The sequence below is a fragment of the Aulonocara stuartgranti genome (genome assembly GCF_965226115.1).
Source record: "Aulonocara stuartgranti genome assembly, chromosome: 23".
NCBI lineage: Eukaryota > Metazoa > Chordata > Actinopteri > Cichliformes > Cichlidae > Aulonocara > Aulonocara stuartgranti.
The window spans coordinates 33000416-33013977 of record NC_138958.1 but is presented as its reverse complement, the minus strand read 5'-3'; the positions used below and the strand labels follow the sequence as shown (position 1 = coordinate 33013977).

General features: G+C 42.1%; 1 protein-coding gene across 4 annotated transcripts in view; it reads left to right on the top strand.

Annotated features, from left to right (window-relative positions):
- Window positions 1-13562, top strand: part of LOC309699716 (vang-like protein 1) — a 69563-nt gene that overhangs the window by 33995 nt on the left and 22006 nt on the right. For 2 of the 4 annotated variants that reach the window (XM_082522861.1, XM_082522860.1), the window contains exon 3: window positions 3306-3432. In XM_082522861.1, the coding sequence (XP_082378987.1) occupies window positions 3306-3432 (127 nt within the window). Of the gene's footprint in view, window positions 1-3305; window positions 3433-4018; window positions 4100-11119; window positions 11412-13562 lie in introns of those variants that run through there. The other 2 variants (XM_082522863.1, XM_082522862.1) reach the window with 2 other exon arrangements.

Sequence of the window (13562 nt, the reverse complement as noted above, 5' to 3'; positions counted from 1 at the left end):
GCGAGTGGTTTCTGGAGGTTGCTGGCTGTCATTAGGTGAAAATCAGTTGCACCAAAAAGCTCCTTGCTTTACCACAGTTTCCTGTAATTTGCATGGAAGACACCAACTTATTTGCAAACTATCACCATTTATTCTCCAAACTGCAGTGAAGCTCAAAGGAAACTGTAAAGAGACAGATGTAAACTGAAAACTGAGAATTCCAAGTCAGTCTGATTTACCATAGAGTAACACACATTTGAAATAAAGCATTCATGAATTAATAATTGCTTATGTCATAAATTTATTTATTTATTAGTCAAATCAGTTACAAATGAATGTTTAATGTATTTTACTTATTAGATATTAAAAAAACAATTAATTATTTGACAATTTAATATATAATAAGAGCAATTTTAAATACATGAATATATGTGTGTATAAATGTGTTGTGGGATTTTACAAACTGCATTCATAAAGATGGCTGTCATGTAAAAAATAAAACTGCGCATGTAGTCTCACATATAGTCTAGCTTCAGACAACAATAATACAGGGAATGATGGACTGATCGGTATCATTGTAATCACTCTTTTTCAATTATTTTAAATCGTAGGTATCAGAAGGTTATGTGGTAACAGGTGGACTCCTGAGACTGTTTACAGACAGTGTTTCCATAATTAATTATTATTAAAGGCTGTAGGTTATAGCTATTGTTTTAACTGTGCTAGCTGATTCAGGCTTCATTTAAAAGGAGCAGATTAGCTTACTAAAAATGGCAGCCCACTAGTACTGATGGGATGTAATCTTTTTCCAAGCTAACATGAGTCTTAAAGAATATGGCTACATGCAGCGATGCTAGTCTTAGCCACATCTGCGTGTTACCTTCAGCAGATGGTCAGGTGATTCCACAAAGTGCACACTTCAAGATCGGGGCTCTCTTCAGTTAATGTCAAGGCAGAGCTATTGACACAAGCAGCAACCTAGAAAAACCCGGTCAGCCATCTTCATCATCATCTCTCTAACCAAACAGAGAGCTCCTTACATCACATTGCATTATTAATTTGCATTACTTTTTCTCCAAGGCCAAGAAGTCACAGAAAGGCTAATTGGAGACATGGAGACATAGGAAAAGGACATGGAGTTGATAAGGAGGAGTGGAATCTTGATTTTAAATATCAAGAAAATATATTGTTAATTTGATTTTTTCTTGTTCTGTTTACTTATTTCTTTTTTTGAAAATGTGTTTATCAAATCTGAATTAAAAATGTGTTTTCAATAAGACTAAATGGTTGGGGAATTTTCCCCATTAACAGAAGTTGCCAGATGGTTGGCGACTGGCAGACATGTGTGACTGGGGACATATTTGGGGGGGGGGGGGGTCTGTTTTAGGAGTGGATGTGAAGGTTTTCTGAATAAGTAAAATAAAGTGATTATTATAATTATGTAAATGATTCTTTTCTTTTTCAGTAGAAGAAATGTTTGATTACTTCTCTAGGTGGTAAGCCCGTTTACGTGACTAGTTAGCATAGTTTTTTTGTTTTATTTTGCTCTTAATGTGACTTTCTGCTCCTTTCCACTCTTCTTTTGTAGCTGCTACCTTCTCCTTACTTGTCTCCCAGACCTCCTTATTATTCTGACTGTGATCTTGAAATAGGATCTCTGCTTTGTGAGCCCGGCTGCTCCTCCCTGCTTCCTCCTCTACAGCTTTTCTCTCCAATTAATAAGTATAATCAGCGCTGACGTTTGACTGATGAGCGCTCCCTCTGGAATAACCATCACCACAGCAATGACACTAGTTGTAATAATATTTAAAGTAATAATGATTGTGGTAATATATTTAAAGGCCTACATTCACCTCCTAATCTCCTGGATTTATTAGATAAGAACATGTCAGTCACTTTGTGAACTGGATTGCTGCAGGCTATTGAAAATGAGCTTTCGCTCTCGTGATTTTCTGCAGGAAAGCGAGTCCATATTTAAAAAGGAAGGGCAAGAATAGAGGCGGAAGGCAGACTGGGCTACACCCTTTAATGAAAACACTTGGATCTAATGCAGCTCTTGCTGGACCATAACAGCTCCACTGCTGTCAGTCATACGGCTTCCTCCATTACCAAAGGCAGGATATCCTGTACTTTATGAATATGAATGGTTATTGTGTGACAGTAGTGTTCAAGGGTCACTTGAGTTTTTCTTGCATAGGTCACTGTAAGGTTGATGGTGATGGTTAATGTGTAACAGCAAAGATTGAAGCTGATCGCATCAATATTTCATATTAATATCAGAACAAATAAATATGTAGAATCCAAAGTGTGCAGTTCCTGTTGATTCTGCAGGCCAATTGAGGATCTTTTAGGTCATTGTTTTGGTTTTATAGTATATACACTTGCTAAATTAATGCTAATGTTTCTCCGCATTTGATGTAAATAAACAGAGGTCAGAAGGATCAGTTCATGTGGGTGTCAAAAGGACTGCTTGTGTTCTTGTGTGTCTTAATAGAAAGCAGGACACAAAAGCCTTCTCCATTGTGGAAATTAGATTTGTTACACTTCTGTTCCAGTGCTGCTCCTGCATAAGAAGTGATTACGAGGAAACAACAAGCTTAGAGACTGCAGGAAACTCATTAACATTTAGCATGACAAAGAATACAGCATCAAGAACAATCCTTCTGTCTTTAAAAGAAGGGGAAGACAAGAAAAATCATGTAATTTCTTCTTTATTTGCCTGCATATTCAGTCAGTAATCTTGCTGAATCTTCATACCTAGGTTAGATCCGACAGCCTTGCCTCGGCTCTGGTCTTGTCAGTCTCATTCATTGTCCAGCAAAGGTTCTCAAGCATATGACTGCTCACATAAAAGCTGAACAAAGCAGTTTATTTGTACTGTATTTACTGTATTTTAATCTGGAAGTGTTACTAAAATTAGAGCATAACGTGTGTTTGCCTAGGAGAAAGGAGACGGATAAGGGATTAAAGGGGCTGCAGAGTGGGCTCGGCGCCATGTGGTGGTGGTGGTGATGCTGGGTGGAGGATGGAGAGACCTGCCGCTCTCGCTCTATACCAGATTACTGTAGCGCTTACATTGCAGCTGACATGGTTGGAAGACCTCATGGACAGTGATTCAGATATTTAGGCTTTATGCTCACTCTGCACGCACTTGAATTCTAGAAAACCAGAATGTCTTCAAATTCCTTGTTGTGTAATTCAATTCTGTTTAATTTCTATAGCACCAAATCACAACAACAGCCGCCTCAAGGCGATTCATATTGGAATGCAAAGACCATACAATGCGCTCACTGATCGTGATTTTTGCTTTTTACTTTCTCTTTCAGAGAGCGAAGCCGGGACCGGCACAAGTCGCGCAGCAAAGACAGCCGCTCGGAGAAGTCTGTAACGATTAACACGCCGCCTGCAGAGCCGCTGCTAGGCGACACAGCTGTACGGGGGGAGCAAGTCCAGGTACGACCTGCTGCAAACACAAGGCACTGCACAGTCACTACCGTGCTTCTTCACAAACCTCTCACACTTTTGATTCACAGCTTAGTTTCCACACGTTCAGCACATTTACCATAGATGACCTCTCAACAGTGTTGCTATAAGTTTGACGGAGGGCTCTGCTGCTGTGATTTATATGTAGAATTTGGAGCACAGGAGACTTATCACTCGCACTCAGAATGAGCTGGAATGATAATTGTGTTTATCAGCCTGGGCTGGGACAGGCCATCTGGTATTTCAGGGCAAAAGCCAGGAGGGCCAGTCCATTTATGTCAAGATCTGGGCCGTCACTTTCCGGAAGCCTGTTTCTGAAAATATCTGCAACAGGGTATGGACGCAGCAGGCTTCCTCTCTCGATGGCGAAGCTCTGATAAATCCACTTCATTAAAGGCAAACGGCAGGCGCTGGCTCAGTTCATGAAATCCACCAGCACTGGGTTGGTAGACGCTTTCAGTGGCCCCCTCTGAAATGGTCTAGGCCAAGCCCATGCAGCAGCTAAGCTGGAAGCTAAGCTTTTGACTGTTAAAATTCAAAAGTGTTGCCTCAGAAATCATGCTGACTGGGAGTTCCATGATTGCGAGCTCAAAATATGGATTATGTGATGGATTATTTGATACAAGATAAGTATAAGGTAGGCAACATCATAGGTTACACCAGCTTAAATGTTTGCTAAACATCTGGTACTATACACTGAACCATCTGGCCTTTGGTTTGTTTGTGTCTAACAGAAAGTCTACTGACTCATGTTTAATTTCACGCACCAGGCAGACATTTGACTATGTTGCTTGGATTCAGATAAAAGGTCGGTAGATCAGATAGCTCTGTGTAAACTGGGCCGGTTGGCTGCAAGCTGTCATGTCGAGACATGAAATTCCAGGTAGCACTTGAGCAGTACACGACTTCTTAGTCACAGTGGAAGACACTGAGTAACAGCCGGTTTGTTTTCTTGTTTTGTGTGGTTTTTGTGATCCAGAACATAATTCATTGAGTAGAAATAGTTGTAGTTAAGTACTTCATTGCACAGAAATATTGTTTTTGGAATGGCTGATAGACAAAAATATTATTACATCATCTGCGATGTAATAAAGTCATTATTGCTTTAATAATTGCATAATAATTACGAAAACCTTTAAAATCGTGCAGTGGGGCACATTTAAACTCAGGTTCATTACTTTTATCAGCGTTCTTCTGAACGTGCTGTGTTATAAATGGTGGAAACGAGTTTGTTTGGATGTATTTACAGAGTTTCGGTTGTATTAGTAGTAGTGATACATCCCTCTACTAAACAGCATACATCACTTCTCAGTTTAATCCCTGTCCTTGCTTTTAGTTTTTATTCACTGCATGGCAACATAATGCAGTATGAATAACTTGTTAAGTCATTTACTCACAGCTGCTTCATAACGTGCATAAACACTGCTGTAATCATGTTGTCAGAGGGAGCCTCTCCTGATTTCTTCTGATTGCTACAAACAGCTTCGCTTCTGTTCTGCGGTTGCTTGTTAGCATCTTAAAAGCAAATTATTCAACAAAGCTTTTAAAGAAGGAAATACTTCTACTCCTGTTTTGTGTTTTGCCCCAGCCATAGTAAACATGATGCAAATATCACATTCCAGAGTTGCAAAGTGCAAGTAAGAGCAGATGGTTATTTTCCCATAGGCAGTGATGGTGACTCATTGTTTTGCTTTTTCGTGGCTTGGTCGGACATGAAATTATGTCAGTTGCACAGGATAGAGAGACACAGGTCTAACGTGTTAGCAAGTGAATAATGTTGATGTGCTTTTTACAAACCAAATAAGCTGTAGACTTGTTAACAAAGGTCAAATCAGATTGAATTTTAATTGACTATGATTTCTTTTCATCGCAGTTTAAGCCCTTTTAAAATTTGAAGGTTTAAATGTAGCATCTGTGCATCTTGATGAAAAAACTGGTGACCCTTTGTGCTACAGTCACACTAGGAAAAAGTAGTTGGAGACTGTGGTACTACTGGGCGATTGTGGCTCAAGAGTTAGGCGTTCGCTTTGTAATCGGAAGGTTGCCGGTTCGAGCCTCGGCTTGGACAGTCTCGGTCGTTGTGTCCTTGGGCAAGACACTTCACCCGTTGCCTACTGGTGGTGGTCAGAGGGCCCGGTGGCACCAGTGTCCGGCAGCCTCGCCTCTGTCAGTGCGCCCCAGGGTGGCTGTGGCTACAATGTAGCTTGCCATCAGCAGTGTGTGAATGGGTGGATGACTGGATATATAAAACGCTTTGGGGTCCTTAGGGACTAGTAAAGTGCTATATAAATACAGGCCATTTACTGCAATTACTGCAATAGCGTACAATGAACTTGAGGAACAACTTGAGGAAATTTGCCACCTTTAAAACAGCTTTGGTGTCTCAAGATGAAGTAACACTTAGTCCGCAATCAGTCTGCAGCGAGTTTGTCACATTGTTTGTGATGAAATGCAAATTACCTGAAATAAACTGATGAAAATCTCACATCATCTACTGGCAGAAATTCACACTAAACAGAAATTTGCATTGACTGCTTACGTTCAGAATCCATTAACTGTCTGCTTTTCAGGTTTTTTTTTTTTAAATTATGGACCGTGAGATTATAAGAGTTTGCAATGAGGAATGTCATCATTGGAAAACTAAAACATAATGGACCTTGTCTGTGCGGCCACACACAGCGATAAATTTTCCATATTTTTAGTTTTTTCAGAAACAAATTTGTTGGAGGTCATGTAAGAATGTTTTTAAAAAAGACAGTAACATTGGTAAGGCACTGATTTAAAATTGATTCTGTCATTTACCGAAACAGAAAAACCACTAATACTAATAAGCGAGAAATGCTTTCATCTGAGGCAATGGAGCCTTGTGACCTGCCTCCTCAAGGCTCCATGCAGTCTGCATTTCCACTAGTCCAAACGCATTGCGAGCAGACTGTGTGCTGTGTGCTACTCGAGAGAAAAGAGAGTAACTGCTCAGCTTAGTAGATGATGGCAGCTTATAATGTCTGATGTCGCACGGAGTCAGAGGACAGAGCCCTTTACTTCATCCACACTCGCCTCTCTGTGCATACGGTGTTCTTTATCAGTGGGTTCAGTCCTAAACATCTTCAAAACTACTTTGGGGGATCAAGATGGTGATAAAATGGCAATACGAAGGAGTCAGTATTGAATTCTTCTGTTTTACTTTTAAAGGTCAAACTGTCAAATACATTATTTAGGATTTAGCCTTTGTTTACGTGAGAGCGTTTAGTGTTTTAGCCAAACCGTGTGAAACAAGTGGAGTTCATCACATGTGCCGCTTCACCAGATGACTGGAAATGATGTCAAATGCAAACATGCACTTTTCCTGTGGCGAGACTCGTTTGCAGGAGTCTGCATGCGCGGCTGTTTGTTTTTTTCATCTGCATACTGTGTCTTATTTTAACAGACAACAGGATTTGCCACACAGCACAGCCGTTCTTAGTATTTAGCTCTTCATGTCTTATTCATGCCGTGGCCTGCAGTAGCGCTGCTGACAGGGCGGGGAGTGTTTGGCTTTAGTTTGAGTAATCAGGGCAACCAATTCTACTGAGAGCAAGGCTCAGTACAAATCCCTGTGCGCGTGCTCGTTGCGCAGGTCTGCTGTCTCACATATGCCCCCCGCTCCTCGTCTGCATGCGTCAGTGTGATCTCAGAGTCTCACAGTGCAGCACTGCGCTCATTACTCCACTGCTGAGACTTAATCAGAGTCTTGGCTGACAGAACAGTACATCGCTCCGGGCAGGGATGTCTTCGCGATCCAGCGGTAAAGTTTCCGATGGCTGTGTCTGTGATGTCTCACCACAGGAAGTATAAAAGAAGGGAGGTTTACATGGAAGTGCTTTGGAAAGCATAACTGGAGTTTTAAGCAGGCGGAGGGATGATGTGTTTTTGTTGATGTTACTCACTCAGTTTATATACACTTGTTTTATTTGAGCTTAGTGTGAGAGTCTTTGCTGTTTTTTACTGTTCTTTCTCCTGTCTTTGCTCTCAGTTTCCTTGGGTGTACACAGAGTGGAGGAGGTGTGACACAGGTGTCACTGTTAGTGCATAAAAGCTTTCCAATGAGAGAGCGGGTCATAAGAGGAAGTCACACACTGGTGCAAACAAACAAGCACGAGTTGTTGTGGTGGAAAGCATGGATCACCGCCAAACTGCTGACCCTTTATTGTATTTTGCGTATATTCAACACGTTTACTGTGATTACACGGACATTATGCACGAGTAGGTAATGGGTAATAAAGTACTGATTTGTAAATAACCTGAGCTTATTATAATATTATGATGCAGTTTATTTATCACTAACTTGCCAGCACATTCTCTTTATAAGATATAACGGGTATTGGGGACAACTTGAAAGAGGGAAGGTCAGAGGTCACATGTGACGTAATATTTGGATACAAACCATAATATAATATTTAGAATGTCCATACACCAGGATCACTTTCTAAATGTTGCCAATACAAACAAAGGCAGTAGAATTTAAGCATAATTTTAAAGATTTGACCTTGAAGAGGAGGTCAGAGGTCCAAAGTAGTGTGATAGAGTTTCCATATATCATTTCTTATATGTTGTCAGTGGAAACAATGGCAATAGGAAACATAGTTTTAAATAACTCTATAGAGCATTATTATCACTTTGCACTTCAGATCAATCCATTGCCCTTCGGGTCAGATCGTGGCTCAAGAGTTGGGAGTTCGCCTTGTAATCGCAAGGTTGCCGGTTCGAGCCCCGGCTCGGACAGTCTCGGTCGTTGTGTCCTTGGGCAAGACACTTCACCTGCCGCCTACTGGTGTTGGCCAGAAGGCGCGATATGGCAGCCTCGCTTCTGTCAGTCTGCCCCAGGGCAGCTGTGGCTACAACTGTAGCTTGCCTCCACCAGTGCGTGAATATGTATGTGAATGGGTGGGTGACTGGGTGTGTAAAGCGCTTTGGGGTCTCTAGGGGGGGCTAGTAAAAGTGCTATACAAATACAGGCCATTTACCATTTATACGGTACTTTCTGTAAGCTGACAATACACGCCACACTTGTAATTTTTTTTTTAAGTTATAAAGCTTTTTGTCAGCTTTCAATAAAGAAATGGTTAAGTTGACCCTGAAGACCCTAACCCAGAAGGAATGACACACTAAACAGTACAAAAGCCCTGATTGGCAGAGGTAACCAGTGTAGTTTTTTCTGAAATTTTCAGGTGGCGAAGAGTGGTATCATACAGTGTCGATGGGAAGTGCGCTGTGAAATGACACTGGACGCGATCATGTTTTGCTTGTGTGAGAAATTGTGTCAGTTTATGCTGCTGTTATTGTTGCACGTGACTGGATATTGGAGTGTGTAGTATGCAGTAAGTGGTGGATTGGAGTAGCTGAGGTCAGTGTGGCATGGCAGCTGTGCAGCTTAGGAGTGTGCTGCGGAGCTGCATTGTATGAAGTGTCAAACAGAAGAAATGTGATATGTTTAAACCGTAAAGCATTCTTTGAGAATTAGCACCTTCCTTTCAAAGCTGATGGAGAGAGCACATGGAGCCAGGTATCATTTTACATGTTTATGTGCAGGTCAGGGGAAAGAACCTCACATCTTTGCACACCCTTCATAGCTTACACACATTTAGCCCAGTAATCACCTTATAATGCTTTCCTCTAGGGTTCCTTATGCGTCTCTCTCGATGTAGCCAGTTCTTTGACGTTGCACGCTTCCCTTCTTCATCACCTTCTGTCAGAATCCACAACTTGCTCCTCCACCTCCCGCTCTTTCACCTTTCGCTCACCCTCCCTGCAGCCTGGTTTATTCGGTCCAATTAAAAGCAGCTGCTTTATGATCTCAGCTGTCCCCCAGCTCGAGCTTCAGCACGGTCAGAGTGACACAAAGAACAGCGCAGGTAGCTTCACTGCCACAGACTCTAAACCATGTCAGGTTCCTGGAACAGGCGGAGTGCTTGGGCTGGTGTTTTGGATTCCTACTCTGTGGTGAGTGCCACCTGGCTCCGTGTCCTGTGAGAGAGAATCCCACAGAGCTTCATGGTTATCCCAGAGCTTTGTGTGTGTGCGTCTGTGCTTGTTGTGAGCTGCATGGGTGGGGAAAGAGAAAGGGAAAGACGTGCTCTTCTGCTGTAGATTTGGAAGATGATTTTTGAGGTGTTTTGGTGGTTTTTATGCCTTTAGTGAGTGGACAGGATTCTTCTTCTTCTGTTAAGATGCTTAGGTCCATGGTTCTTTTGCCTTAGCCCATTTGGGGAAGTTTAATAGCACAGAGAGGTGAACTTTGAATAAACATGCAAACTTGTTCTTGCCTGATTTGCTATTGCTTTAGATTAGCTTTTGTATTCTTTAGTTTAAGGATTATCTTTTTTAAGCTGTAGTATGATGACACATTGTGTGTCACTGTCAAAAAGTCATTGCAGTATGAATGTTTTTAAAGCTGAGTCACATGGCTCAGCAGTATGCTCCTAACAGGCTGTTTCTAGTCAGTCAGAAGTGGTCTCTGGGCTCCATTTGGGATGCTAATGTTCACTAGTAGAAAACAGGCCTAAAACAAAATATACTAGTGTGACTGATCTGTTGCAGTACACTGCATAAATGGGCACTTCTCTAAACTTGGGTGTCTTAACATGGAGGTTTATGGGGAATTACTCACTTTTAGAGCGAGCCTCAAGTGGCCTTTTGAGGAACTGCAGTTTGTGACATTTTTGTGCAAGAGAGCCAAAGTACAGCACAAGCGTCATTCTGAGAGACACACACGTCATTCTTTAGTCATTAGCTTTATCTTTAAATGTCATATATACTGTATATATACTCTATTTAATAGCTCAGAGGCAGCTAAATGTAACTGTATTCAGAGTTACTGAAGCAGGAGACAGCGTTGTCTGTATTTTCAGCTGTGTATTAATACACATGTGTTGCCCCGGTGAATATTCGCATTTGCACAACAGAGAAGAGGAATAAGATGAGTCTGATTTTTTTGGACATACAAAACACTTGTTATTAAGAGTTGTTCATCTTTTTATTTGTGCGTTCAAAAATATTTAGAATCTAACCCGACCTTTATTTTTAAGACATGCCATCAGTCGGTTGGATAAACTCGTTTTGTTTTACTTTGCACACATGCACTCTCTCACACATTGACACACATGCCAGTGGCAGCTCGGTGACACCACAGTGCTCACTGGGTCAGAAGCAATAGACGGAGAGTGGTGCTGAGGCAAGAGATGAACAGAGAATGAGGAGGATGAGAGAGGACGCCTTGAGGGGAAGAGGGAGGAAGGAGTGGGAGAAACATATCTTTGGGTGGATGGCATTGGCATCTAATTGTTGCTATTTGTTTGCCATCATCAGTAGGCTCAGATATTTGTTTATTGTGCTCGTCTACTCCTCTTTCTGCTCCTCTCTTCCCTTCTTTCTCAAGCCATCAATCCCTTTTATCCCCCCTCCATCCCTGCTGCTGTCAAGACAGCCCAAGCAAATGGCTCCTCTCTCCCCCACTTCCCAGCTTCTCTTCCTCTCTCCTGCTCCTCGCGGTCCCTCACTCTCTGTCTTCCTCAATAAAGCCCCTTACATTATGTGGCAAGTGAGCACACAGTCCCATACAATACCTCCTGAGGCACCATGGGAGAGATTTCTATATAAAGACGGATAAAGCGAAGGGCTGGGCTGCAGATCGGGCGAGAGTCAGGGAGGTCACATACACACAATAGCAGTCTGAGATGGATGAGGGGAAGAAAGAGCAGTAACTGAGTAACGGGACAAGGTTAGGTTCGGTAGGCGAGGATTTCAAGATGCAGACACCAGCAGTGTTGGAGGCGGGGGACGTATTGCAGGTGCTGGAGGTTTGTGAGGCTCCGGAGGAAATTAAAGAAGTTATTGTCACCACATTAGAAGAAGGTTCTAATACTAACTCGACTCCAGTGACCAGCTGTGGAGCAGGAACTAAACCAAGCCAGGTAAGGCTGACAGGTCTCTGCGACTCAGCAGAGACGACGCTCTGTTGTTTTTAGCAAGCTGTGTTTGCTTTTCATGCTCAGTGTGGCTTTATTTCCTAATGCAATCATTTGCATGAGTCCGGACACACGTCCAGTCAGGTGGAACGTGTACTTCACGGTATAGCAGGCATGTATTTGGTGTGTTGGTCTGCTGTAACATTGAACACAGCTGCACCACAGTATTCTTATAAATGCAGCTGATGTGGAAAGAACACTAAAACATTTGTACAGTCTAATGGCCATTGAGCGGTGGCACGCTTGGCATTTATTTTGACTTAATATAATCTTTGCTTTCACTGCGCAGTTCTATGTGCCATCAAGTAGGAAATGAATTTTTTTTGGTCAATAGCAAAACCAAAGCAGAAAGAGTGCAGCTCTGCTGGGTTTCCTCCTCAGGCAGCAGAAATGGTGGATGCTGGAACAACCACAGCAACTGTTTGAAGTCTACCTGACAGAAAATATAGCTCTGCTAGTGGAGGAGGCAAAGAAGAAGAAGAGGGATCAAAGTGAGAAAAAACCAAAGTAAAAACAAGCTGACTCGATGAATCTGAGACTTGAGACTGTTCAAGAGGCTCATTCATTTGGCACTTTTTCCAACTAGAGAAATACGTGGCAAAGCCTGACTAGTTATTTTTCCTATTATAGGAAATTCCTATCTCAGTTTTTCACTGGTAGCATAAGGAAAGCTTAGTTACCTCTTCATGTCAGGTATGACAAACACATGTAGGCATTTCAGAGCAGTTCTAGCATTCATTTGGACTCGTGTTTCTGATATCTGTTTCTGGTCTTCACCAACTTTTTATCTGTGGCTTTTTATCTGACAAATCCTTCATTGTGTTTATCAGCTAACGGCTAGCTTTATCTGGTTGTTTGGTGCTATGTGGAGTAGGATGGAGGGGTAAATGTACAGCGGGTATTTAGATCTTTTTTGTTGAAAACAGTTGCCATTGTTAACCTTGGTCATGCAGACGAGCAGGTGAAAGTAGTTATTAAAAGCCTTATTTATGGCTGGCATGTACTTGAATCTTGATCTGAAGCTAAATGACTGACACTGTGGCTTTTGAGGTGGGGATAGGACTCTATGAATCATGTTTCTGCATCCACTCTACAACTACCCCCTCATGATTACCTGACATCGTGTATAACCCTGTTAATCATACAGCAGTTTGGCTCTTTTTCATGTGCCACTCAGCTGTCAGTCTCCTGTTGTCTAACACTCCCTCCTCTATCCCGCGAATTAGTCAAAGAAACTTTTTTAAGTGCTTTGCTTCCTTGTCCAGACAAGTTGTTGGCAGCCGCACACGCTGTCCGCACTTTAAACAAAGGAGGTTTTAAATTGCTGTGAAGAGCTCTTTGGGGCAGCTTGATGCTATATTTTACACACACACATGCAGACACACACACCTTGCCTCCCAGGAGTCAGTAGAGTGCACTTGTTCCTGCCCTGAGTGAGGGGCTTTGTTTGCTGCCCACTTAGAGCTGAACAGAAAACAGGCTTTTAGTGAACATTTGATTTACTGTGAGAAACAATAGCTGTTATTTATACTCTGGTGGACCTAGAAGGCAGAAAATACTCAAGTGAAAGCTTTGTAAAAGTGTCCTGGCTGACACGGCATGCACTATATATATAAATATATATATACACCTGTGTCAAACACACATGGAGCTTTCTGAGTCTGTTTTGCTCTGTTATCACTCTAATCATTTCTTAACTACTCCACTACTTGCAGCAGAAAAAGGGAAGGCAGCTCAGGGTTTAGGTTATTAGTGAGCTGGCAGGCTGAGTTGAAAGCTTATGGCAGTTATTTCACTTGTAAAGAATTTCTGCAGGTGCAAAATGTGTTGGTTTCTCCCACTTATACAGCAGAAATGGGTTGATGTCTCACCCAGGGCCACTACTTTGGCAAAAACAGCTGGAACTGTCACACAGTTTCACATCAAAAGCACCCCAGAGGCCTTTTGAGCAAAGCAGTTCAGTAATGCAATACGATGCATCCAAACACGGGCTCGTGTGCAGCTCAGATCAGCCTCTCTGGATGCGTTTAAAGCTCAGCAGATACGGTATCGTGTTGCAACACTTAGTTTGCTGCCTCACCAATAAATTTCTCTTTT